Source organism: Bufo gargarizans, chromosome 7, assembly GCF_014858855.1.
Source record: "Bufo gargarizans isolate SCDJY-AF-19 chromosome 7, ASM1485885v1, whole genome shotgun sequence".
Classification (NCBI taxonomy): domain Eukaryota; kingdom Metazoa; phylum Chordata; class Amphibia; order Anura; family Bufonidae; genus Bufo; species Bufo gargarizans.
Window position 1 is genome coordinate 84,239,486 of NC_058086.1, and position 24,094 is coordinate 84,263,579.

At 43.6% G+C, this 24,094-nt stretch overlaps 1 protein-coding gene and 1 non-coding gene across 2 annotated transcripts in view; one reads left to right on the forward strand and one right to left on the reverse strand.

Annotated features, from left to right (window-relative positions):
- Positions 1-17,923: 17,923 nt before the first annotated feature.
- Positions 17,924-18,073, reverse strand: LOC122944317. Its single transcript, XR_006390981.1, has one exon. It is a non-coding gene; the product is annotated as a U12 minor spliceosomal RNA (small nuclear RNA).
- Positions 18,074-18,351: 278 nt separating this feature from the next.
- Positions 18,352-24,094, forward strand: part of POLDIP3 (DNA polymerase delta interacting protein 3) — a 31,981-nt gene continuing 26,238 nt past the window's right edge. Inside the window, exons 1-3 of the mRNA XM_044301666.1 lie at positions 18,352-18,476; positions 21,767-22,145; positions 22,428-22,517. Coding sequence (XP_044157601.1) covers positions 18,406-18,476; positions 21,767-22,145; positions 22,428-22,517 — 540 coding nt within the window. The 5' untranslated portion in view covers positions 18,352-18,405. The remainder of the gene's footprint in view (positions 18,477-21,766; positions 22,146-22,427; positions 22,518-24,094) is intronic.

Here is a 24,094-nt window from a genome sequence, read left to right on the forward strand (position 1 = left end):
AGCTATTCAAATCATACTCCCGGTTTAACCCCATGGGTTCCAATGTCTGTAATGTGTGAATCCAATAGGATTCACTTTTTTTAACATCTTAATCCGATTCCCCCCTCTACGAGGTTGTGCCACATGCTCAATTATTTGGAAGCGCAATTGCGCAATGTTATGTTTACAGCGATCAAAGTGGTAAGGAACCGGTAAAAGCAAGTTATTTTTCCTTATAGTGGACTTATGTTTAGAGAAGCGATCTTTCATTCGCATAGATGTTTTGCCTATGTATAGGAGTCCACAAGGGCACTTTAATAAGTATATGATATAACTACTGTTACATGTAAACAGACCCCTAACTGGGAATCGCTTGCCTGTGTGAGGGTGTGTAAAATATTTGTTTATACCATATTAAAGGAGGGCTCTTAAATTCCTCAATAGAGGGGTATGCTCGGGACAAAATGTTCCAATGTCTAGAAAAAATATACCGAAATTTATTAACCCATGGGTGAAATTTTGTAATAAATGGAACACGCGGCCCCCTTGACTCCTGTTTAGGGGTCAAAGAGGTAACCTTACTCCTCTCATTACCTAGCAGTGCAGTGGGATAACCTCTTTTCTCAAATCTCATAAGCATTTCATCAAGGCGTTTTTCTTTCACATCAGCATCGGATACAATCCTACGCACCCTCTGGAACTGAGAATGGGGTAACGCTTTTGTTACTGTAGGGGGATGATAGCTAGAAAAATGAAGAAGAGAATTTCTATCGGTGTTTTTAATATATAAATCAGTCACAATCGACCCATTCTCACCTTTAATAACCAGGGTGTCCAGGAAATTGATTTCATTATCGTTGTAGTGCAGAGTAAACTGAAGCTCGGACCAGACCGAGTTCAGGTAATCCGCAAAATCAGGAAGGGATCGAATGCCGCCCCGCCACACGCATAACACGTCATCGACGAATCTTCGCCAAAAAATGCAGTGAATTTTGAACAGATCATAGATCGTAGATATATTTATCCTCAAACCATGACATGTATGAATTTGTGTATGGCGGTGCGGCATTCGAGCCCATTGCGGTCCCACAGCACTGCTGGTAATAGGTGTCCTGAAATAAAAAGTAGTTTTCATTTACAACAATTTCAAGCAATTTCAGAAAGAATTGTTTGGCACCTTCAGTATGAGAGGAGAAGGATAAAAGCCACTCAATCGCCCGTATACCCTTCCAATGGACAATCGACAATGAACATACATCAAAGGTTACTAATAAATCATCATCCTGTAACGCCAGGGTCCCAACCTCACGCAAAAATTGATTTGTATCAAGCAAAAAAGACGGCATGTTCTTTGTAAGAGGTGTCATAACTTTTTCAAGTAAAATCGCTGGTGGGGATAAGATAGAATCAGTTAGAGCCACAATGGGACGACCCGGTGGCTGAGTCAAGGATTTGTGCACTTTGGGAAGTGTATAGAATACTGGCGTTACAGGATGATGATTAATCAAGTATTCCCCTAATTTTGGGTCAATAATCTGTTTTGCAGTAAACGTGTCAACCAAAGTGCACAATTTCTTTTTAATGGTAAATACCGGATCATCGTCCAAAGGACGGTATACATCGGTGTTAGCTAACTGACCCAAGATCTCACTAACATAATATTCTTTGTCCATCAGGACAAGAGCACCCCCCTTATCAGCAGGTTTGAAAATCAGGCTATTGTCGTGTGGGTGTCGCGGGGACTGCGAGTTCATCTGAGACCCACATTCTTCTGCGATAATATTGATTATTGTACTAACTTCTCAAACATACTGAATAAGTGTTCAACGGACCTTATGGTATTATTAACCATCGAATATTTGACTGAAGCTATCACCGCTAGTAAGCAAAAAATCGTGTCAATTGAGACGCAATTGAAAGACGCGCTACCTGCGGATGAATTAATTGCCTTGAAGTCAAAGGTGGAAAAAATCGGCGCTGACCTTAAGCGGGACATTGAAAGCACTAAACGCCAAAAATTTATCAGAGATTCTGAAGATTACCAGAATAAACGTGTATATAAATGGCAAGACTTGTCCGGTACGGCCACACCATTATTTACCCCGCCGCAACGCCGGGGAGGCTCGATGTCATATGGATCCGGAAGCGACTCCACGATTGGAGCTCCACGCTCGGCTTTTTTAGGCAGAAGGAGGCAAAGACCCCAGCCAAGAAGAACACCAGACGAGCAGGACGTCATTATCGGCGGCATCGATGCACCACGGACAACTTGAAAAAGTTATGACACCTCTTACAAAGAACATGCTGTCTTTTTTGCTTGATACGAATCAATTTTTGCGTGAGGTTGGGACCCTGGCGTTACAGGACGATGATTTATTAGTAACCTTTGATGTATATTCATTGTATACCTCGATTGTCCATTGGAAGGGTATACGGGCGGTTGAGTGGCTTTTATCCTTCTCCTCTCATACTGAAGGTGCCAAACAATTCTTTCCGAAATTGCTTGCAATTATTTTAAATGAAAACTACTTTTTATTTCAGGACACCTATTACCAGCAGTGCTGTGGGACCGCGATGGGCTCGAATGCCACACCGCCATACGCAAATTCATACATGTCATGGTTTGAGGATAAATATATCTACAGTAATGATCTGTTCAAAATTCACTGCATTTTTTGGCGAAGATTCGTCGATGACGTGTTTTGCGTGTGGCGGGGCGGCATCCTTCGTGATTTTGCGGATTACCTGAACTCGGTCTGGTCCGAGCTTCAGTTTACTCTTCACTGCAACGATAATGAAATCAATTTCCTGGACACCCTGGTTATTAAGGGTGAGAATGGGTCGATTGTGACTGATTTATATATTAAAAACACCGATAGAAATTCTCTTCTTCATTTTTCTAGCTATCATCCCCCTACAGTAAAAAAAGCATTACCCCATTCCCAGTTCCAGAGGGTGCGTAGGATTGTATCCGATGCTGATGTGAAAGAAAAACGCCTTGATGAAATGCTTATGAGATTTGAGAATAGAGGTTTATCCCACTGCACTGCTACGTAATGAGAGGAGTAAGGTTACCTCTTTGACCCCTAAACAGGAGTCAAGGGGGCCGTGTGTTCCATTTATTACTAAATTTCACCCATGGGTTAATAAATGTCGGTATATTTTTTCTAGACATTGGAACATTATGTCCCGAGCATACCCCTCTATTGAGGAATTTAAGAGCCCTCTTTTAATATGCTATAAACGAAATAAAAATATTCGCGACATGGTGGTAAGGGCCGATGTGGGCAGTGTTCAGACTGAGAAGCGTCAACAGACTCTATCCACTCCTAGAAAGGGCACGTTTCCTTGCCTGGGGTGTATACATTGTTCAAGTGTAATTAAGGGGGAATATTTTACACACCATCACACAGGCAAGCGATTCTCAGCTAGAGGTCTGTTTACATGTAACAGTAGTTATATCATATACTTATTAAAGTGCCCTTGTGGACTCCTATATATAGGCAAAACATCTATGCGAATGAAAGATCGCATCATCCTGTAACGCCAGGGTCCCAACCTCACGCAAAAATTGATTCGTATCAAGCAAAAAAGACGGCATGTTCTTTGTAAGAGGTGTCATAACTTTTTCAAGTAAAATCGCTGGTGGGGATAAGATAGAATCAGTTAGAGCCACAATGGGACGACCCGGTGGCTGAGTCAAGGATTTGTGAATACCTTGCTTTTACCGGTTCCTTACCACTTTGATCGCTGTAAACATAACATTGCGCAATTGCGCTTCCAAATAATTGAGCATGTGGCACAACCTCGTAGAGGGGGGAATCGGATTAAGATGTTAAAAAAACGTGAATCCTATTGGATTCACACATTACAGACATTGGAACCCATGGGGTTAAACCGGGAGTATGATTTGAATAACTTCCTGTAATTTTCCAAGCTCCATTTTATATGTATATTAAAACCTTTAATTTAGTTGTCTTTTTATGTATTTTTTCAGAAAACGCGAGGAACCCCCAACCGCATCATCTGAATTACAAGTCGCCATGATCATTTAAAGAATTCCGCATGATCTTCAATTACCACTATTTTGATTGATGCTGCTGCAGTTGGGTTGCTTCTCACGTGTTTCTGGTTTTGTTTCACTTTGTTTGTTTGATTGATCACCATGGCTACCTGATGTCATTTCCGCTTAGGCGGTCTATTTAAACCGTGTACATTGTTTCATTTTTGTATACTATACTTGTATCTGTTTGAGAAAGGCTCGTATTGGAGCCGAAACGCGCGTCACAGAATAACTTATATGTGACGAATAAAGAGATTGAACTAGCAGAAGACAAAGTGAGTGCCGGTCTTTTTTGTCTATACTAGCGGGATCTTTGTCTCGGACTCGTGAACCACGCCTCTTGAACGGAGTGCCGGCTGACTATCACCTGATTACATTATAGAAGGTGTCAATAAAATTCCCCTTATGTTGCATAGGGTAATAATTAGAAGGTGGTTTTAGCCCTGTATGTACATACTCATGGCTTTGCGTGTCTGGAGTCACCCCCAGATCCACACTGACCTTAGGTCTGGAGGATTTTTCCAAAATCCCAAAGTGTCTTTTCAGGGTTAATTTTCGAGTGAAATTATGTAAATCCAAAAATAAGTCAAAACCTTTGGTGGGTGCAGAGGGACAAAGGGAAAGGCCCTTGGATAAAAGTGATGTTTCTTCAGTGGACAATATGTATTTGGACAAATTAAAAATGTTGACCTCCTGTGGAAGAGGGGCACTGAGGGCTATATTCTCCTTTTTGCTTTTGCCCCCTCTGCAACCTCTCCTATATTTTTTCTTTTGGGGGGTCTTGAACTTGATGCAACATTTTTGGAGATCTATCTGCAGGAGGGCCTTGTGCCCAGGGGTCTTCGCTTACGTTTTAAAAACTCTTTTGATGATGATACAGACTTTTGCAAGGAGTGGGATGATTATCTACTAGACTGTGCTAGAGGATTAATCAAGCTTTTGATCAAGAAACGCAGGAACATGTGTTCCAACCTTGGAGTCCTTATTATGGATGTTTACAACAGAATCATCCATCATAAGGAGCATCCAGCATATATCAGGTTTGACCGCATGACTACAAGCAAGGTCTCTCTATATGAGAAAGATGTTATAGATAAAAAAGCCCAAAAACTAATCAGGGATAGGACCGATTTCAAAACTGATAATATCAAATATTGGCTCAAGGACCCTCCCTATGACAAATCTACCAATAAATCCCACGGTCCCCGTCCAGACTCAGGGTCATCGACCCCCACGTAGTGGTTCCATCTCCTCTAAAGGATCCAAACCACCTTCACATTCCCGTCACCATCAGGGATCCACCATTTATAACAATTCTAGACGGTCTAAACCATCAACAAAACTACAAGATAGGAATGTCGATACTGGGCCTGTTGAATCTGTATATGGCACCACCCCAATATTAGATTTACCAGTGCCCAATAACGGCTTACATAGGATCCCTCCTATGGGCCCATTCCATTCTCAGGACCATTCATCTCAGTCCATGAACACCTTGGACCACAAACAAGTGGCTCCTCCTGAAGCCATCTTTCCACCACCCACCAATTTATTAGGTATAGAGAAAACGGGTTCTCATACGGCCACTCCGTCCACTGCATTTGACCCAGACATTACATCCAAATGTGGTCCATTAAACCTCCCTCCGACCTCCTTTTCTCTCCCTAAGTTATATTCACAGGTTTTTCTCCCCGACCAAGGTTTCATACATTGCCCATCAGTTCCTTCATCACCCACCTCCCCAATTGATCTAGAAGTGGACTCCCTTATTACCGTTCATGAAGTTTCATTCCCCCAAGGTTCAGAACATTTCAATACCAGCCCGTCAGGCCCATCCACACAGGCCGGTGTTACCTTGACTGCCTTAGGACTCATGGATCCGCTGGATAACACCACTCAATCTACCATTGGTCCTTTTTCCTCCTCATCCTCATCTTCCTCTTCCTCTTTTTTATCTCTACCTCCTATCCTAAACCATATCACGGCCTACCCGGTACTAAAAGGCCCCAATACAGTAGCAATAACCAATTATTTTCACCCTTTAGGTCCAAGACCCCCCAAAAGAAAAAATATAGGAGAGGTTGCAGAGGGGGCAAAAGCAAAAAGGAGAATATAGCCCTCAGTGCCCCTTTTCCACAGGAGGTCAACATTTTTAATTTGTCCAAATACATATTGTCCACTGAAGAAACATCACTTTTATCCAAGGGCCTTTCCTTTTGTCCCTCTGAACCCACCAAAGATTTTGACTTATTTTTGGATTTACATCATTTCACTCGAAAATTAACCCTGAAAAGACACTTTGGGATTTTGGAAAAATCCTCCAGACCTAAGGTCAGTGTGGATCTGGGGGTGACTCCAGACACGCAAAGCCATGAGTATGTACATACAGGGCTAAAACCACCTTCTAATTATTACCCTATGCAACATAAGGGGAATTTTATTGACACCTTCTATAACGTAGTCATGGATGATTTTCGGAGATTACACCAAAAACCAACCTGCAGTCAGAATCTTAGTAAAAAAAGAGAAAGCGGCAGTTAAAGGGACTCTGTCACCAGTTTCTAACCCCCCCTTTTAAAACTATTGTTCTCTCCATGGTGCCCTTGTGATTACAAAGCTGTTGTTATAAGATAAATCCGCCGTCTAGTTTTGATAAAAATAGCTTTTATCTAACCTGTCAATCTTCTGGATAAGGTGCCCAGGGCGTTTCTGAAGGTCTGAATCTGCCGCTCGCCGCCGCCGCCGTTGGTGCCCAGCTCCTCCTCTGATCCTTTCAGCGCCGCCTGAATGTAAAGAAATCCGCCTCCGGCTCTCCTCAGTGCCCCCTCCTCCTTTTCAAAGATCCCGCGCGTGCGCACAGGCCTGTGCCTGATGCGCCCGTGTGGACTTTTAGATTCTGCCTCGTTGAGCGAAGGGGGGGTTAGAAACTGGTGACAGAGTCCCTTTAAGCACCTCCAAAATAATCTAGATATCGTTATCTGCAGCGCGGATAAGGGAGGGGGAGTGGTAATTCAGGATAGGGAGACCTACACCAAGGAGGCACTTTGCATATTATTTGATACGGAATACTATCTACCTCTAGTCACAGACCCCACTGAGTCACATATTTCAGAGTTTAAAGACCTTATTGAATCAGCATCCCATATACTAGACAAAAAGGAGAAAGCATTCATCTCAGTATCCGATCCAGTTACAGCACTATTTTATCACTTACCCAAGATACATAAGGATGCAAAGAATCCACCGGGGCGACCAATCATTTCAGGTGTTTCCTCCCTTACATGTAATCTCTCAAAGTATGTAGATGTTTTGCTACAAAAATATGTTACCACACTACCCTCATATTTAAGGGATTCAACAGCTTTGATAGAGTCTATTAAAGATATTGAGTGGAGGAATACATACAATTAGGTCACTTTGGACGTGACAGCTCTGTATTCTAATATTCCACATACCAAAGGAATTGAATGCATTAAGTGGTATTTAGATAATGATCCCCTATTACCGGCAGGACAAGCAGTTTTTCTACAGGACTGCATTAGGTTTATATTAACACACAACGTATTCACCTTTGAGGACTCACTTTATCTGCAGATGAAGGGAACCGCAATGGGGACGAAATTTTCGCCCAGTTTCGCAAATCTTTTTATGGGGCGTTTTGAGGATCAATACATCTATGGTTCTAGATATTGGACTGACAATATTGTCTTCTACCGTAGATACATAGATGATTTGATCCTCATATGGAATGGTGATGATGCCTCAATTACCTCCTTTTTTGAGGAAATGAGGTCCACTAACTGGGGAATAAATCTGATAGGGACATCCAATCGTGTCAAGATTGAATACCTTGATCTAGAATTGGAAGCCAGCGGAAAGGCCATTATCACACACAACTTTTTTTAAAAGGGTTGACTGTAATAGTTATTAGGACTATTCCAGCACCCACTACAAGAAATGGAAGGTGAATATTCCCTTTAGCCAGTTTAAAAGAGTCAGACATAATTGTTCCCTTGACAAGGACTTAATTTGCCAAAGCAAAATCATTCGTGATAGGTTTTTGAAGAAGGGATATCCCCCAAAGATCATTGAAGCTGCATATGAAAGAGCAAACGGCCTAACCCAAAGTTTATGTCTCACCAAGAGCAAAAAAACACATGATAACAATGAGCACTTCTGTATGAATTTTTTGACGACATATGGGAATAATCATGACGCCATTAGAGATGTATTGTCCAGACATTGGCACATATTAAAAAGGGATCCACATTTGAGGCAAATGTTACCTGGTCAGCCCAGATTAACTTTCAGGAGGGCCCAAACCCTTAAGAATGTTTTGGCCCCCAGTAGACTAAGGCTACTTTCACACTTGCGCTTGATCGGATCCGTTCTGAACGGATCCGATCATATTAATGCAGACGGAGGCTCCGTTCAGTACGGATCCGTCTGCATTAATAACTTAGAAAAAATTCTAAGTGTGAAAGCAGCCTGAGCGGATCCGTTCAGACTTTCAATGTAAAGTCAATGGGGGACGGATCCGCTTGAAGATTGAGCCATATGGTGACCTCTTCAAGCGGATCCGTTCCCATTGACTTACATTGTAAGTCTGAACGGATCCGCTCGCCTCCGCACGGCCAGGCGGACAGCTGAGCGCTGCAAGCAGCGTTCAGCTGTCCGCCTGTCCGTGCGGAGGCGAGCGGAGCGGAGGCTGAACGCCGCCAGACTGAGGCAGTCTGAGCGGATCCGCTCCATTCAGACTGCATCAGGGCTGGACGGAGGCGTTTGGGTCCGCTCGTGAGCTCCTTCAAACGGAGCTCACGAGCGGACCGACGAACGCTAGTGTGAAAGTAACCTTAGACGCATACCCTCACAACATGTGAAGCCGACTGTGAGCAATTTAGTCTCAAGACCTTTGGGGAGTTATAAATGCAATTTATCCAGGTGTTTATATTGTTTGACCATCAGTACGACATCGTCCTTTCGCAGTAAATCTACTGGGGATTCCTTTTCCATAAAAAAACATCTCAGTTGTGGCTCTCAGAATGTCATTTACCTGTTGGAATGCCCATGCGGCCTACAGTATGTAGGTTGCACCATCCAAACTCTACGTAATAGGCTTAACAAGCACAGATCTAATGTAAAAAAGAAATTTTTACAACATAGTATATCCCGCCATGCGACAGAACATCACGATGGGTGCTTTTCCGGGTTTAAGGTCACACCCATCGAACAGGTAAATGACAGCTGTCGTAATGCCATTCAGACCCTTCGTAAACGTGAAATGTATTGGATTTTTAAACTTGATTGCCTTAATCCAAACGGTCTGAATGAGGCTTTCGAAATAAATTTTTAGGGTCACATGATCTTTGTACGGAGAATGGATTGAGTGTATTATTGTCATTAATATTATATATTATCAATTTTTTAACCATCAATATTTCTATTTCTATTCTATTTATTTTTTATATTTATTTTTTTATAGATATGTATTTATTTCCATATATATATATATATTTATACATTATATTCTCTTATTGTGTCAGCTTTTAATTAATCACTGAATCAAGTAAATAGATTTTTTTTTATGTTAAGGAAGGACAGATCTGATACCTCCCACTCTGATTTATGGTAAAGTCCTGCAGGATTGATGACATTTTTTTATATACTATATATTTTATATTTATATCAAATATATTGCCTCTAGAGTGCATTTTTTGCATTCAATGAATTATTTACATTGAATTGATCATGCATATTATAGGTATATGTATAACTATGTACCTTGGACCCCATTGTCTATGTATTTATTTATCCATTTATTTATTTTCTCTTGATCTATTTGATAATGATGTTACTCTTAATATCTCTAGTTAAGTAGGGCGTCACAAGCTTCCCTCCGTAGCGCTGCCGATCGCATTATGAAGGCAGCAGGGCGCAGGATTCTTCAGTCTGCCGAGCCTCCTTTCATGCCGGCCTGTAAGCGTCACGTTACCCAGCAACAAGTACTGCATCATAAGTCACATGATCGGAGCTGCGATCATGTGACCCTGTGTGACGCCGTTCCTCCTCCCCAGCAATGGGCTGCATCTTAAAGCAATGTTCCTTCCTGCTAATGATTAAAAATACATTTATTGAGTAGCCTGTAAGCCCAATGGGCTAGTTTTTATATGTATATATCTTATTTCACCAGTTTGTGTATTGACCACTTTGATTCTAGTTTGGGGATTTTTTGAGGTGACGCCCACCTTCCCCCTGACCTTGTTTGCATGTGACCATTTTGTGTGTATATATATCCAGCATGTTTGTCCATCTGTTATGCAATATTCTTCACCTGATGAAGGGGACCCTTTCCCCGAAACGCGTTGTGTGATTGCAATAAATGTAAAATTGTAGTACAGGTCGGCTCACCCCTGATTCCAGATGGCAAGGTGCTCCACCCTGATGTCGTACCCCGATCACCAAAAATAAAGCAATAATGGTTGAAAGGGTGGGCACTCTAATATCTGGGTTACAGAGTAGGCATTGCCACAGTGTTTAATTAACAGTGATTTATTTAAGTAACAACCAAAACAGATCAAATCCTATTAAAACACGATGTATCTATAAAATTAATAAAAGGGTAAATATACTTGATAAAATATGCTGTGGTATGTCCACTGGTAATACTATAAAATGGCCTGAGTATACTGGCCAAGGATCATGAATATGGTAGCCGTAAGTTCTGATTATGTACAGGCTATGTTATCAAGTATATTTATTCTCTGGAACTATGAACTGCAATCTGATTTTGACTCCACATTATCGAATAAAATTTGAAAATATGGAAATAAGTGACAAGTGCATAAAATATAAAAAATAAATAAAAAATTAAGTGATAAACATACAAATGTTATATTTAAGTGCAATTTACTATAAGTGTTCAAATGGTTGCAATGATAAGCAACCGTGCAAGAATATCTGTGGAGATTTGTCCTCAAGCTCAATCTTTCTAGATGTAACAGAAAAGTTCCTGAGGATCGGCTTATTATTCCAGCATCTAATCCGAAATGTATACTCTGTTGTACAATGTATCAGTCCGGCAAATCTCTGGTTAGTACCGCTATAGAGCGCAGCAGCGATGATTAGTTATTTCAGCAGTGAAGCTATTGAGCGGTATTATATGCATATATAATCAGTTGGTTAATTATTTTGTTACTCACATGCGGGCTTTCTGCCGTCTTCACCGTGGCGTCCCACGTGGTGGAGATTCTAGGTAAAATGTATCACTGGGCCCCAGATAGCATACGGCCTGGCTGTTTTAAATGCAGGTTCCTCTGGTATATTACCGTGTTTTTACCAGGTCCGGCTATGAGTAACAGTGCTGGTGGTATTCGTTCAGCTCCGCTGCAGGTTCACCTAGGTGTCCTGAATTGGGATACGTGCTCCACCTCTCTTTTAGTGCGGTCACGTACATAGGTGTCTGCTCGATAGCCATAAAGCTTTAAAATCCTAGAAAGCGCTTTCTTCTGTCCAATATCAGATGGCAAACTGTTGCGGTTTATAGTCAGGTCCAATTGGTCCACGCCAGATGCGTTTCGAAGGATATCCACCTTCTTCCTCAGTGGCTCTGTTGGATCTGACTAGTTTGCCTACTTTTTATTCATTGTGGCTGACAAGGAATGTTCCATAGAAAACCTGGAGAGGATCAGGGGAATCTGAATGTCTCAGATCCAAGTAATCATCAGATGCGGTATTAATGCGGTTTATATGCGTTTTTTTGTATGGTCCTGCGTTTTCTTATCCAATAGAGGCCGAAGTTCTTCTCAGCCATTATCCATACTTAGTTTTATGCATAATTAGTTGCATTGTCCTTTTATATTAATAAAAATGCGTGATTTGCTGCAGTATGGAATTGCATAAAAGTGAACTATAGAATCCTATTATCACTTATTCTTATTGTGATTCTAATCATTATATCTTCATAAAATATCTTATAGATATATATAAAAATAAAAATAACATAAAAATAAGAATAAAAATAGAAATGAAACATTTAAAATATAAACATATAAAAAATTTTATTAAATCAGGTCCTATCTAGTGGACAGCTGTTTTGGATCAAATTATTAAAATATTAAATTATAAATTTTAAAATATCCTATAGTTTAGGATGTATGCTTCCATATCCAGCAAGGTCCATCCAGGGAGTGACACCAAAAGACCTTTTTGACACAAATTTTTTTTGGGGGGGAATTTTTTTTTTCTAGACAGAGGAGGGAACTGGAGATGGATAGCAACCTGGTTAAATAGTGCCAGAGGCCTGGTTGTAATGTGCGGGTTATGAGGTGACTAGATGGACCTTGCTGGATATGGAAGCATACATCCTAAACTATAGGATATTTTAAAATTTATAATTTAATATTTTAATAATTTGATCACTTAATTTTTTATTTATTTTTTATATTTTATGCACTTGTCACTTATTTCCATATTTTCACATTTTATTCGATAATGTGGAGTCAAAATCAGATTGCAGTTCATAGTTCCAGAGAATAAATATACTTGATAACATAGCCTGTACATAATCAGAACTTACGGCTACCATATTCATGATCCTTGGCCAGTATACTCAGGCCATTTTATAGTATTACCAGTGGACATACCACAGCATATTTTATCAAGTATATTTACCCTTTTATTAATTTTATAGATACATCGTGTTTTAATAGGATTTGATCTGTTTTGGTTGTTACTTAAATAAATCACTGTTAATTAAACACTGTGGCAATGCCTACTCTGTAACCCAGATATTAGAGTGCCCACCCTTTCAACCATGATTGCAATAAATACTTTTGAAGATTCATCATCTGCCTTTGGTTGGTTCCTTGCGCCGAGGGATGCTCCTTCTCTCCATTTCATTTCAATCCTCTGTGTGGGCCTAGGCACGCTTATCCGAGGACATCTGCATCCGTGGCTGCATACCAACCTCTATATTGGGGATTGAACTTATCTCCGACATGTCTACAATAGCGTTGTGCCTATAATTGCGCAACCCTATAAGGTGAGCCTCCTAAATTGGAGTAAAATCCGAATTTTCAAAAGTTTTTACCCTATGGTGCGCCCTTTTTCTCTGTTAATACAGTAAACAACTTGCCTCTATACGTAAATGGTTGGATGGAGACGTGCTTGTAAGGGGACATGTGTGCTCAACCACGGTGTCGCCACCAATGGAGTGGGGATAAAGGATTGTTCGGTTTGAACCCACTGTTTATGCGAACTAAGACGGTACCAGTCAATGATGTGCATTAGGTGTGAGGCTTTGTGATAGGCCACAAAGTTCGGTAGTCCCAGACCTCCACTGTGTTTAGGGCAGAACAGGAGGGAGCGGGCAATCCTTGGGGCTTTCCCGCCCATATGAACTGTGTGAGCATTTTTAACAGTGTATGAAAGAAAAGTCTGGGAATGTGTATAGGGAGTGTTTGAAAGAAATAGAGTATCCTAGGGAGGATGTTCAACTTCAAGATCGAAATTCTCCCGATCCAGGAGGAAAACGTACCTGTATGCCACTTATCAAGATCAGTTGGTATCTGGCAGAGCGGGGGGGGCGTAATTTTCTGTGTAAAGATCGGCCAATGTGGGGGTTAGGTGGATACCTAGATATTTTAGAGATGATCGCGCCCATTTAAAGGGAAAGCTGACTGACAGATCCCTAATCATTGCAGCAGGTAGTGTGATATTAAGCGCTTCTGACTTCTGTAAGTTGATTTTATAGTTCGACAAGTGGGCGTAAGTTTTGAGAACTTGCAAGAGGTTTGGGATAGAAATTCTGGGGTTAGAGAGGAAGAAAAGCAGATCGTCCGCATAAGCGGCAACTTTGTCGTGGGTTCCCCTTATTTGTACACCCGAGATATCCGGAATCTGATATGCCCTAATAATGGTTCTAGGCAGAGGATGAAGATTAGAGGAGAAAGGTAATGGGAAAACTGGCCGTTCACTTTAACCGAGTCAGAGGGGGTGGAATACAGGTTATGAATTCTTGCCATCATGGTGTCCCCTAGGCCTAAGTATCTCAGAGTTTCGAACATAAACCGCCAGTTCACCCTGTCAAATGCTTTGTTGGCGTCTGTTGAGAGCAAGAGCATGGGAAGTTTAGTTGATACTGCATGATATATTAGATTGATGGCTTTGGTGGTGTTATCCCTGGCTTCTCGCAAGGGTATGAAGCCAGTCTGATCTAAATGTATGATGTGCTGCAAGTATGGGATCATACGGGTAGCTAAAATTTTTGAGAATAATTTTAAATCCACGTTAATTAACTAGATCAGACGGTAGCTCTGGCATTGGGATAAGTCTTTGCCTTCTTTAGGGATTACCGAGATGTGCACTCTGAGGGTATATCTGGTGGGGTGGGGGGGGGGGGTCTGTATAGTATTAAAGCTGTTAAAAGCAGTTAGAAATTGAGGGGCCAATAGGTTATTGAACGTCTTGTAGTACGACAAGGGCAGGCCATCCGGTCCAGGGGCTGTTCCCGTGCGGGATTCCTTAATGGCTAAGGCTAGTTCTGTATCAGTTAATGGCAATTCCAATGCGTCAATCGCTTCAGGAGGGAGGCGAGACATGCCAGAAGCGGAGAGATAGGTTCGTATGTCCGTAGTGTGGCCGTTTGGATCAGTACGGGAAGCGTCAATGTTGTAAAGTGAATGGTAATATTGTCTGAAAGCATCAGCTAATTTTGAGGGCAAGGTGACTCGGTTACCTGAATTGTCAGTCAGAAATGGGACATATGTGCTCAGTCTGGATTTGTGCAGTGCCCGTGCCAGCGTCCTGCCTGGTTTATTCCCATGCTCATAATAATGTCTGCAGCATTTGACCATGGAAGCTCTCGCTTTTGATAGGCATAACAAACAGATTTGATCTCTTAAGAGACGTATTTCAGTTCCTATTTGATCAACCTGGGTGGCCTTGTGTTGTCTATCAAGGACATGTAGTTTAGAGATCAGTGCAGTCAGGGTGGCTTGTGTCCTCTTTTTTGAGGCGGGCCCCTAGCTTAATGAAGATCCCTCTGATAAAACATTTGTGCTTTATTGCTTCCCAAATAGTAATTGGGCTACTTTCCGGGGACACATTTATGGAGAAGTAGTCAGTCAGTTCCTTACGAATCTCCGTCTGCACCTGAATGTCATGTAAAAGGGCTGTGTTCAGACTCAATCGCCTGGTCCTAGGTTGATGAGTAGGCAAAGAGAGAGTGATGGAAATAAGGGCGTGGTCTGAGAACAATATTGGATCTATATGAGCCCCTGTCAAGACTTCCAAGTTGGAGTGTGAGATAAAAAAGTAATCGAGTCTAGAGTAAGTATCGTGAGGAATAGAGTAGAATGTGTAGTCCCTAGAAGATGGATGTAATGTCCTCCACGTGTCCAAGAGCTGATGTGTGTGTAGTAAGTCTTTAACCCTAGTCTGTGAGGAGCGGGAAAGGTAAGAGTGTCCCCTTGAAGAGTCCACAGTCGCCCCCCAAGATCAGGACCCCTTCTGTAAATCCTTCCAGGTCAGTGAGAGTCTTATCTAGGAAGGGCATCTGACCAGAATTGGGTGCATAAAGTGTGGCAAGTGTGACCTTTCTACCCGCTAAGATACCTTTCACGAAGAGGGAGTATCCTGCTCCACCAGCATGAACCTCAGTCAGGACCCACAGGATGGCACCGGAGACTAAAATGGAGACTCCCTTCGTCTTGGAGTCAGGAGAGGTACTGTGGTACACATATGTGGTACACAGGAATGTTCAGTCCCTGTGTGTTAAGAGAAATCAACAGGATATCAGACATGGCCACTGTAGCCAGTTGTAATTAGAAGACCCAAGAGTAAGAGAGCAAAGAAGAGAGAAGGGAGATCGGGGTGGTTGGGAAGGGAGAAGGAAGGAGAGTGGGGGGGGGGGAGGTTATAGGCAACTGGGAATTAGTGAGGGATAATCAAAAAGCAAAAACACTACTAGACGGTAGCAATATTGCTAATAAACTGATTCGCCCACTCCGGGAAACGACCAGAAGTGGTAGAGTACACAGTGCCCTAGTGGGGGAAATGGATCAACTGACAGCGGTAGTACAATTGTATAAACTCAATACATAAACATAGTGAGAGTAACCATAGGTCCCCCATCTTCAGAGTAAGAAAACAATGTGGGGAGGAAACACATGGTTCTGCAGAGTAAATCATAGCCAGCAGCCTCGTCTCTAGCAGAAAAGCCAAGGTAGCTAAATGGAGGTAACCAGGCTTGAGGGTAGAAGCGGTCACCCAGGTGGCTGACTGTAACTGCGGTCCAAGTCCAATCGAAGGTCCTGTGGGTGTCCGGCTAAATAAAGATCAGCCAGCCGTCAATCCAAGGCCATCAGCGGGGTGGAGTACGAGAGGATCTCGGCCGGGAGAGACGTTGGCGGTGGTCCCATGAGTTTTGAAGACGATCACCCGATGAACGTCGTGGGAGAGGGCGCTGAGGTCTTCCAGATGGGTCCCCTGGGAGGGACCGGGATTGGAACATGGGGAAGCAGTCCAGTCTGGGACAGAAACCGGCGGGATGCCTAGGAATGCAAAGACTTCCGGAAGATCCTCTGGAGAGCGGACAGGAAAGGATTGGCCTCCCAACTTCCTAATGATAATGTGGAACGGGTGGCCCCAGCGATATGTAGCTCCTGCCTGTTTGACGGCCTCCAGGAGTGGTCGGACAATGCGTCTCATGTACAGGGTTAGGCGGGAAACATCCGGCAGGATCAGCACCAAAGCGTCCTCAAAGAGTATTTCTTTTTTCTCCCAGGCTTTGTGTAAGATGTCCTCCTTTACTCTATAAAAATGGACCCGGCATATGACATCCCATGGTGTATTTGGATCCCGAGGTCCGGGACCTGCGGTCCTGTGGACCCTGTCTAATTCAATCTCACTGTGTAGCGTTCGGTCCAGGAAGGTGTTAAAGATAGACACCACTGCAGCGTAAAGGCGGTCGCCGGTAACGGATTCAGGTAGGTAACAGCGACCCCTGTTTTCAACGTCGTCTAGGTGGAGTGAAAAGTCTCTCATTCGAGAAGTATGTGTGGACAACACATACGAGAGAGAGGCCAGTTTAGATGAAGACGCCACAAATTGCTGTTCTAGAAACTATACACGCTCATCTATGGCTTGTACTGTGGCCTGGACAGCCTGCAAGGCCTGAGTTTGATTAGCTTCAATTCTGGCAACATGTGCCTCTAGGTCAGCTCTAGCGGGTAGAGCCTTCACCATCCCCCAAAATTCAGCCAGCGTGCAGTCTAGTGACGGCGGTGGAGGTGAGTCACCCGGTCTATCATCCGATATTTGCGGTGTGGAAGAGAATATGGCCGGCATGCCTTGGCTAAGGGAAGGGGTCTCAGCCACTACCTGAGGTGAGGGTGGTACCTGCATAGTTGAGGAGCAGGGGCCTGTCTGTGCGGATGGCTGTGCTGCAGAAGCCTTGTTGCTGTGTGGCAGGATCAGCGAGGATGAGGCCTCCAGATGTCTCCATATGACTGTGCGCCAGCGCTAGGTAAAAGGGCGGCGCAGTAGGCCACAGCTCTGGCGATGCATCCGCCATCTTGGGGATATCAGCGGCAGGGCCAGAGCGGAGGAATCGGCTCAGTGTGTGGCTTCACTGGTCTGAGGGAACTGTAGACTGGCTCCTGAACAGCCTGCCTATTGTCATGGCCCGTGGTGGAGTTGTTTATGTGCTTCCTCTGGCCAAGCTGCTGCCGTGACCACTAGGCTCTCCGTATGCACGTCCTCCTCTTTGTGGCCTCCTCAGGGCAGTGTGAACAAGGACGAAACTTTGTAGTGAAATCACTTTCACCAATCCTTACACAACCACACCAGAGAACCGTTATCTAACCTTCTTCACCAAAGGGTCGGGCAGATCGCTGCACCCGAAGGTCCCGCAAAGTAGACGGGTCCTCCACGGGGCGACCTGTACCCGCTCAAAAATTCTTCTCACATGAGTAGTGAGGAACCAGGTGTTACCCCAGCTCGTTATTTTCCTTACTCATTAGTTTAAGGCATACCGTCCTGCGGCCAGCCCCGCGATGTCGCTGTTAGCAGCCCCCTCATCTAGATCAGGGAGAGGGGCAGTGGTGCCGCTCCATCGGGCTGCCGATAGCTCTGCACTCTACTCGTCAGCCTGCCTGTGTGATCTGCGCGTTATCAAATCATTCTTGTCATTATTTGCTTTATTAAAACGCGAAGCGATATATGCAAAGTGCCAGCACGGCCGAGGTGCATGACGGTAGTAAACAAGCGCGACGGCTACCTAGCGTCGTGACGTCACTCCATAGCGGTTCCCCGCCCCCTTTCTTACGGTTGCTTCTGCGAAGGTGCGGGGTTTCTTCAGGAACATGGCCGACGTGTCGTTGGATGAACTGATCAGAAAAAGAGGAATGGCGGTGGGAATGGGCACGTTCAGCCGGTAGGTGGGCGCCGCTGTGTTAGGTGCTGCTCGCGACGCTCAGTAGTGCAGCCTAGTGACTGGACGAGGCCTGGTGTGCGAGGCAGTCATTTACTCCAGCTTGTTCACACTGCACACGAATGGCCTCGTGCGATCACCCGGCGTCTGTGCGGCTCGGTTCAGAATTGCCTGCGGTTTCTGATTCTGCCCCTTTCATTGGGAAATGTAGATGTGTTTGGCCCCTGAGAAGGGACGTGTCACTTCTCTATGCTGCACTGAGGACTCCAGAACCGGGAGCACACAGTGACGCGACTGTGAGGGGTTCACATTGAAGTCAATGGGAGGTGGAGTGCACGTTCCAGAATCCATGCCATTAAAACTCGGTGTGAACTCAGCCCTACTAGTTATTCACATCCATTCTAGTATCTTGACCAGAAATGTACTGATCTCCCCCAGAAGGTTGAAGTGTAGGTGAACTCTGAGGAAGAAGGTCCAAGTGACTAAACCCTTGGCCCTTGTAGTGACCCTTCTCTTCTGGCCCAGGGGTGCACAGCCTGCGGCCCCCAACCGCCCGGTGACAGGCGTATGTCTACGGCTTGTGGCTGCTCACATGCATTTTTCTTGTATCTCCCATTAGATTGAGGTGTAACCAGACCTTCATAGTGTATACCATATGTACAATATGCCATAAATACAGCATTTCAGTTGGTAATAATCTTTTTACTTTGGGCCCTTGGGATTCCCAACCGGCGCAGGTTGTGCACCCTGATCGAGATCTTCGGCACATTTGGCTTGTGGCCGCCTCCTTCACCCCATACAGAAGTTGGAAGATGGAAGGTCTGCATGGAAGTTGCTATTTCGGTCAATTCTTTCTGACCACATTACATCCGTCATCCATAGTAAACAGAAGCGGAATGAGAGCATTTCCTAGCTTCCATCAGTGCTTTCCCCATCTCTTCTGACCACATTACATCCGTCATCCATAGTAAACAGAAGCGGAGGAAGGAGAGCATTTCCTAGCTTCCATCAGTGCTTTCCCCATCTCTTCTGACCACATTACATCCGTCATCCATAGTAAACAAGCAGAGGAAGGAGAGCATTTCCTAGCTTCCATCAGTGCTTTCCCCATCTCTTCTGACCACATTACATCCGTCATCCATAGTAAACAGAAGCGGAGGAAGGAGAGCATTTCCTAGCTTCCATCAGTGCTTTCCCCATCTCTTCTGACCACATTACATCCGTCATCCATAGCAAACAGAAGCGGAGGAAGGAGAGCATTTCCTAGCTTCCATCAGTGCTTTCCTCATCTCTTCTGACCACATTACATCCGTCATCCATAGCAAACAGAAGCAGAATGAGAGCATTTCCTAGCTTCCATCAGTGCTTTTCCCATTTCTTCTGACCGCATTACATCCGTCATCCATAGTAAACAAGCAGGAGAATAAGAGCATTTCCTAGCTTCCATCAGTGCTTTCCCCATCTCTTCTGACCGCATTACATCCATAGTAAACAAGCGGAGGAAGGAGAGCATTTCCTAGCTTCCATCAGTGCTTTTCCCAATCTCTTCTGACCGCATTACATCCGTCATCCATAGTAAACAATCGGAGGAATGAGAGCATTTCCTAGCTTCCGTCAGTGCTTTCCCAATCTCTTCTGACCGCATTACATCCGTCATCCATAGTAAACAGAAGCGGAGGAATGATAGCATTTCCTAGCTTCCATCAGTGCTTTCCCCATCTCTTCTGACTGCATTACATCCATCATCCATAGTAAACAGAAGCGGAGGAATGAGGGCATTTCCTAGCTTCCATCAGTGCTTTCCCCATCTCTTCTGACTGCATTACATCCGTCATCCATAGTAAACAGAAGCGGAGGAAGGAGAGCATTTCTTAGCTTCCATCAGTGCTTTCCCCATTTTTTCATTGACTTGAATAGACCAGTCCTGCTGAAAACTGGGAGAAGATGGAACCTGCTGGGACAGAAAGTCGTGAAAATTAGTGCTCGTAGACATCGCATTGTGACGTATCGCTGTGGTTCTGCTGATAGCAAGTCAATCTGCACTAGTTAGAGGTTTTCTGGGATTTTTTTTTTTTATGCCCTATAGTTCGGTGGGGGTCTGACACCTAGCCCCCCCTCCCCATGTGCCAATCAGCTGGTTGAATAGAATGCTGAGCGCCATGCCATCGCAGCCTTCTCTTCGTTGTTTACCTGCTCACCATACAGTTTGCGACGGTCAGCAGGTGTAGTTACAAGAAGCCATTGGGACGGCTCCCCCGCCAGCCTGGTATTGATGATGGGTCATCTATAAAAATATCTTGGGGGAAAACCCCCATTAATAGGGTTGTCTGAACTGCGGATATTGATGACCTCCGACATCAGGCAGCTGAAGCGCTGGGAATTATACAGTGTACGGAGCCAGTTGAAGTGAATGGCAGTGGAGCTGTTGTATGCTGGCACTGGAAACTACACAGTATATACCTCTCCGTACACTATAGTTTCCTGAGACAGTTGATCAGTAGGGATATCCAGTGAAGGACCCTCACCAATGTCTTCTCGATGACCCATCCCATCAGTAATTGTAGCCCAGACAACCCCTCTAACAGCTTTGCTGAATGGGACCAACTGATCTTTGTATGATTTATTCAACCAGTCAACAACCGGTTTAGTCTCTGGTCCTCCCACTAGCCACCCGCAGAAGCTGTTAGGCCCCCACTATGGGAGAGGCAGTCGTGTAGACTATTGAAGGGTACCTGCACGCATCCTTCAGGTGGGATCCCTGCTCCTGGCATTGGAAGCATTCTGATGCATACTATTTGCTGGTAGATGTAGGGCCATATTATGGTTCAGTGTCACAGAGCTATATACTATATAATGGCCATATGTGAAAGCCATTAAAAGTGTTTCTGAGATTCGTTTATTAAATTTGCACCCCAGCCCTGAATACCTGTGTAGAAACCATACTTGCCTTCTCTGCTCTGTTCTGGTTCCCTTCGGTCAACCTCTGGTCGGATGGTTCATGTGCACATTGCAGCCTAGCAGTCACCTCCCGAAGACCAGTGAAGAGATGCAGGGAGCAGGCGAGTATTCATTTCTCCCCAAACCTGAACCGACCCCTTTAACATAATGGTCGTATATAACTTGTAACTCACTAGAATGACTTTGTATTACTTTTCTGTTCTCTAAACATCATCATATGAAGGACTACATTGTATATATTTACTGCCTCATATGTCTATTTTATGTTTGGGTTGATTTATATGTTCTATACGGCAAGGTTTACTAAACACTGCTGGTATTTTGTTCCTGTCTAGGGTGAATAATAGAGGGGCTATGGGAGGTATGAGATCCAGGATCCAACCTACAACGGTCAGTCGTGTACCGGCCCCCAATTTCCAGAGAACGTTTGATGCTCGTCAGAAAATAGGCGTTACAGATGCCCGATTAAAGCTAGGGATAAAAGATGCCCGTGAGAAATTGGTTGCAAAAGATGCTCGTTTCCGTATAAAGGGTAAAGTGCAAGATGCTCGTGAGATGCTGAATTCTAGAAAGCAGCAAGTTGTTGGAGGAAACTCTACCAAAGTGATGGATGCTCGGGAAAAGCTAAGTCTGAAGAGGCGTGCGCCGGCCATTACTATGAACTCGCCTCTGGCACAGGGTTCCTCAGCCATGAACATTACCAAGACCATCCAGGCAAGTGCTGCTGCATGACTACTTCAGTAAACCTGCAGTTTTTCCTAGTTGTATCAGTCACACAATGGAACTGGGCAACAATCTGAATTACTTTATAAAACGTTAGTACCTTGTAGGTCCATTGATGGCTTTTTAGCAATGATCTGAACACCCCACTGATGCATAGAGGGAAGGGGACATACTTTCTTATTGATATGCTGTAATGACTTGAATACCCGCCTGTAACAACCAGTAAATCTATGTGAGAATTCGCCTATGTAGAATGTTTTTGTGTTTTTGCAGGTTTCACAGCCAAAGTTAATGTCCTCAGGTCTAACGGACACAGTTAAAGGAATGCGAATAAATGTTGTCAACCACCAACTTGGGAAACAGGTAATTTTTTTAATCTGTTTTGGGGGTTTGTCACGTTAACCTCTTAACAACTGCAATTGCAGGGTGGTGATTAGGTATTATGGCATCCAAGGGCCTACGGAAAGTCTCCAGGCCTGCCATCTTACTTGTCCTATTACAGTCTGTCTCAGGCAGGTCGTAATAGGATGTTGGTAAAATTACTAAACACAACATTTTGGAAGTATTGCAGTGTATAGTACAAGCAAACTCAGTTGCAGGTTTGAGTCCCAAAAAATACATATTAGGGGTTGCCACGTCCTTAACAAAGAATCTCATGATATACCACATCAGGTGAGCGAAATAAAAAAATACCAGAACAGCCTTTATTTTTTTTATATTTTTTTTTTCAACCTCGCATAGTATTGAGCAATCAAGTCATGTACCCCAAGATGGTAAAGAAAAAAGGGGGGGGGGGGGTGGTGTCAGTCAGCACATCCCAAAGCACAGGGGCACGTTGCTACGGCTGAGAACAATACTGTAACCGTCATGGCACATAACGGGTAGAATTTAGTGTTAGGAACCAGTCTAACAGAGATCGCCTTGGTGTGCGGCAGACGGGCTCAAATAATTTTGTACAAAATGATTTTCCAAGCATCTCTTACTTATTAGTGTAGCACTTGCAATTATGATGCAATTTTGTACTTCATTTGGTTTGCAGAGAGCTGTTGCATTGCATGTTTTGTTTTACCCCAAGATGGTACCATTGAAAACATAGAAACAAGCCCTCAAAATGTCTGAACAATTAAAATAATATTTTTTATTACGCACAGTTTGAAAAATTGTCTAAACAATAGGGACTTCTTCATTAAAAAGTAATATTGTATCAAGATATAAAAATAATATACAGAGCCATTAAGTAAACCCCCACCCAATCCCCTCCACCCCCAGCGAAGAGATGGTCCGCCATTTGTAACAAAAGTATCACACCTCATCACACTTGTCATCTGATAATCAACAAAATCATATCCATCATAAGTAGTTACTCAATCAGGGCGCCTCACAGCCTCCTCCATCATCATTCCTCATTCATAAAAGATCTTTCTCCGCCTTTCACCATGTGACATCTTTCACGTGAGCGCTTCTAGCCTGTCACATGGTGAAAGGCGGAGAAAGATCTTTTATGAATGAGGAATGATGATGATGGAGGAGGCTGTGACTGGGGATTGGGATTGTTGTTCAATAGGAAAGAATCTGAAGATTGCGGTTGTGGGAAGTTACCAATGGTGTGTAGAAATAGATATATTTATGGATTAAGTGTCAGGTGGAATATAGGTGGAGAGATTTTATCTAGACAAGAGCCAGGGTATAGAAATGATAGGTGACAATAAGAAAAAATAGTGCCTTTTTATTTTATCGGATTGTTACAATAATATGGTGTATTACTCAGTATGAACTTTGTTTTATGATGTATTTTTATCGGTTTGTTTATAATGTATTATACACATTTTATGTATCCCTACTAACCGTTTTTGTGTTTGGACCATGACCATTGTGGTTGGCTGAACACGAAATATGGGTGGGAATTTTTGGGAATTTAAGACAGCCCGAAAGGGGTTTGA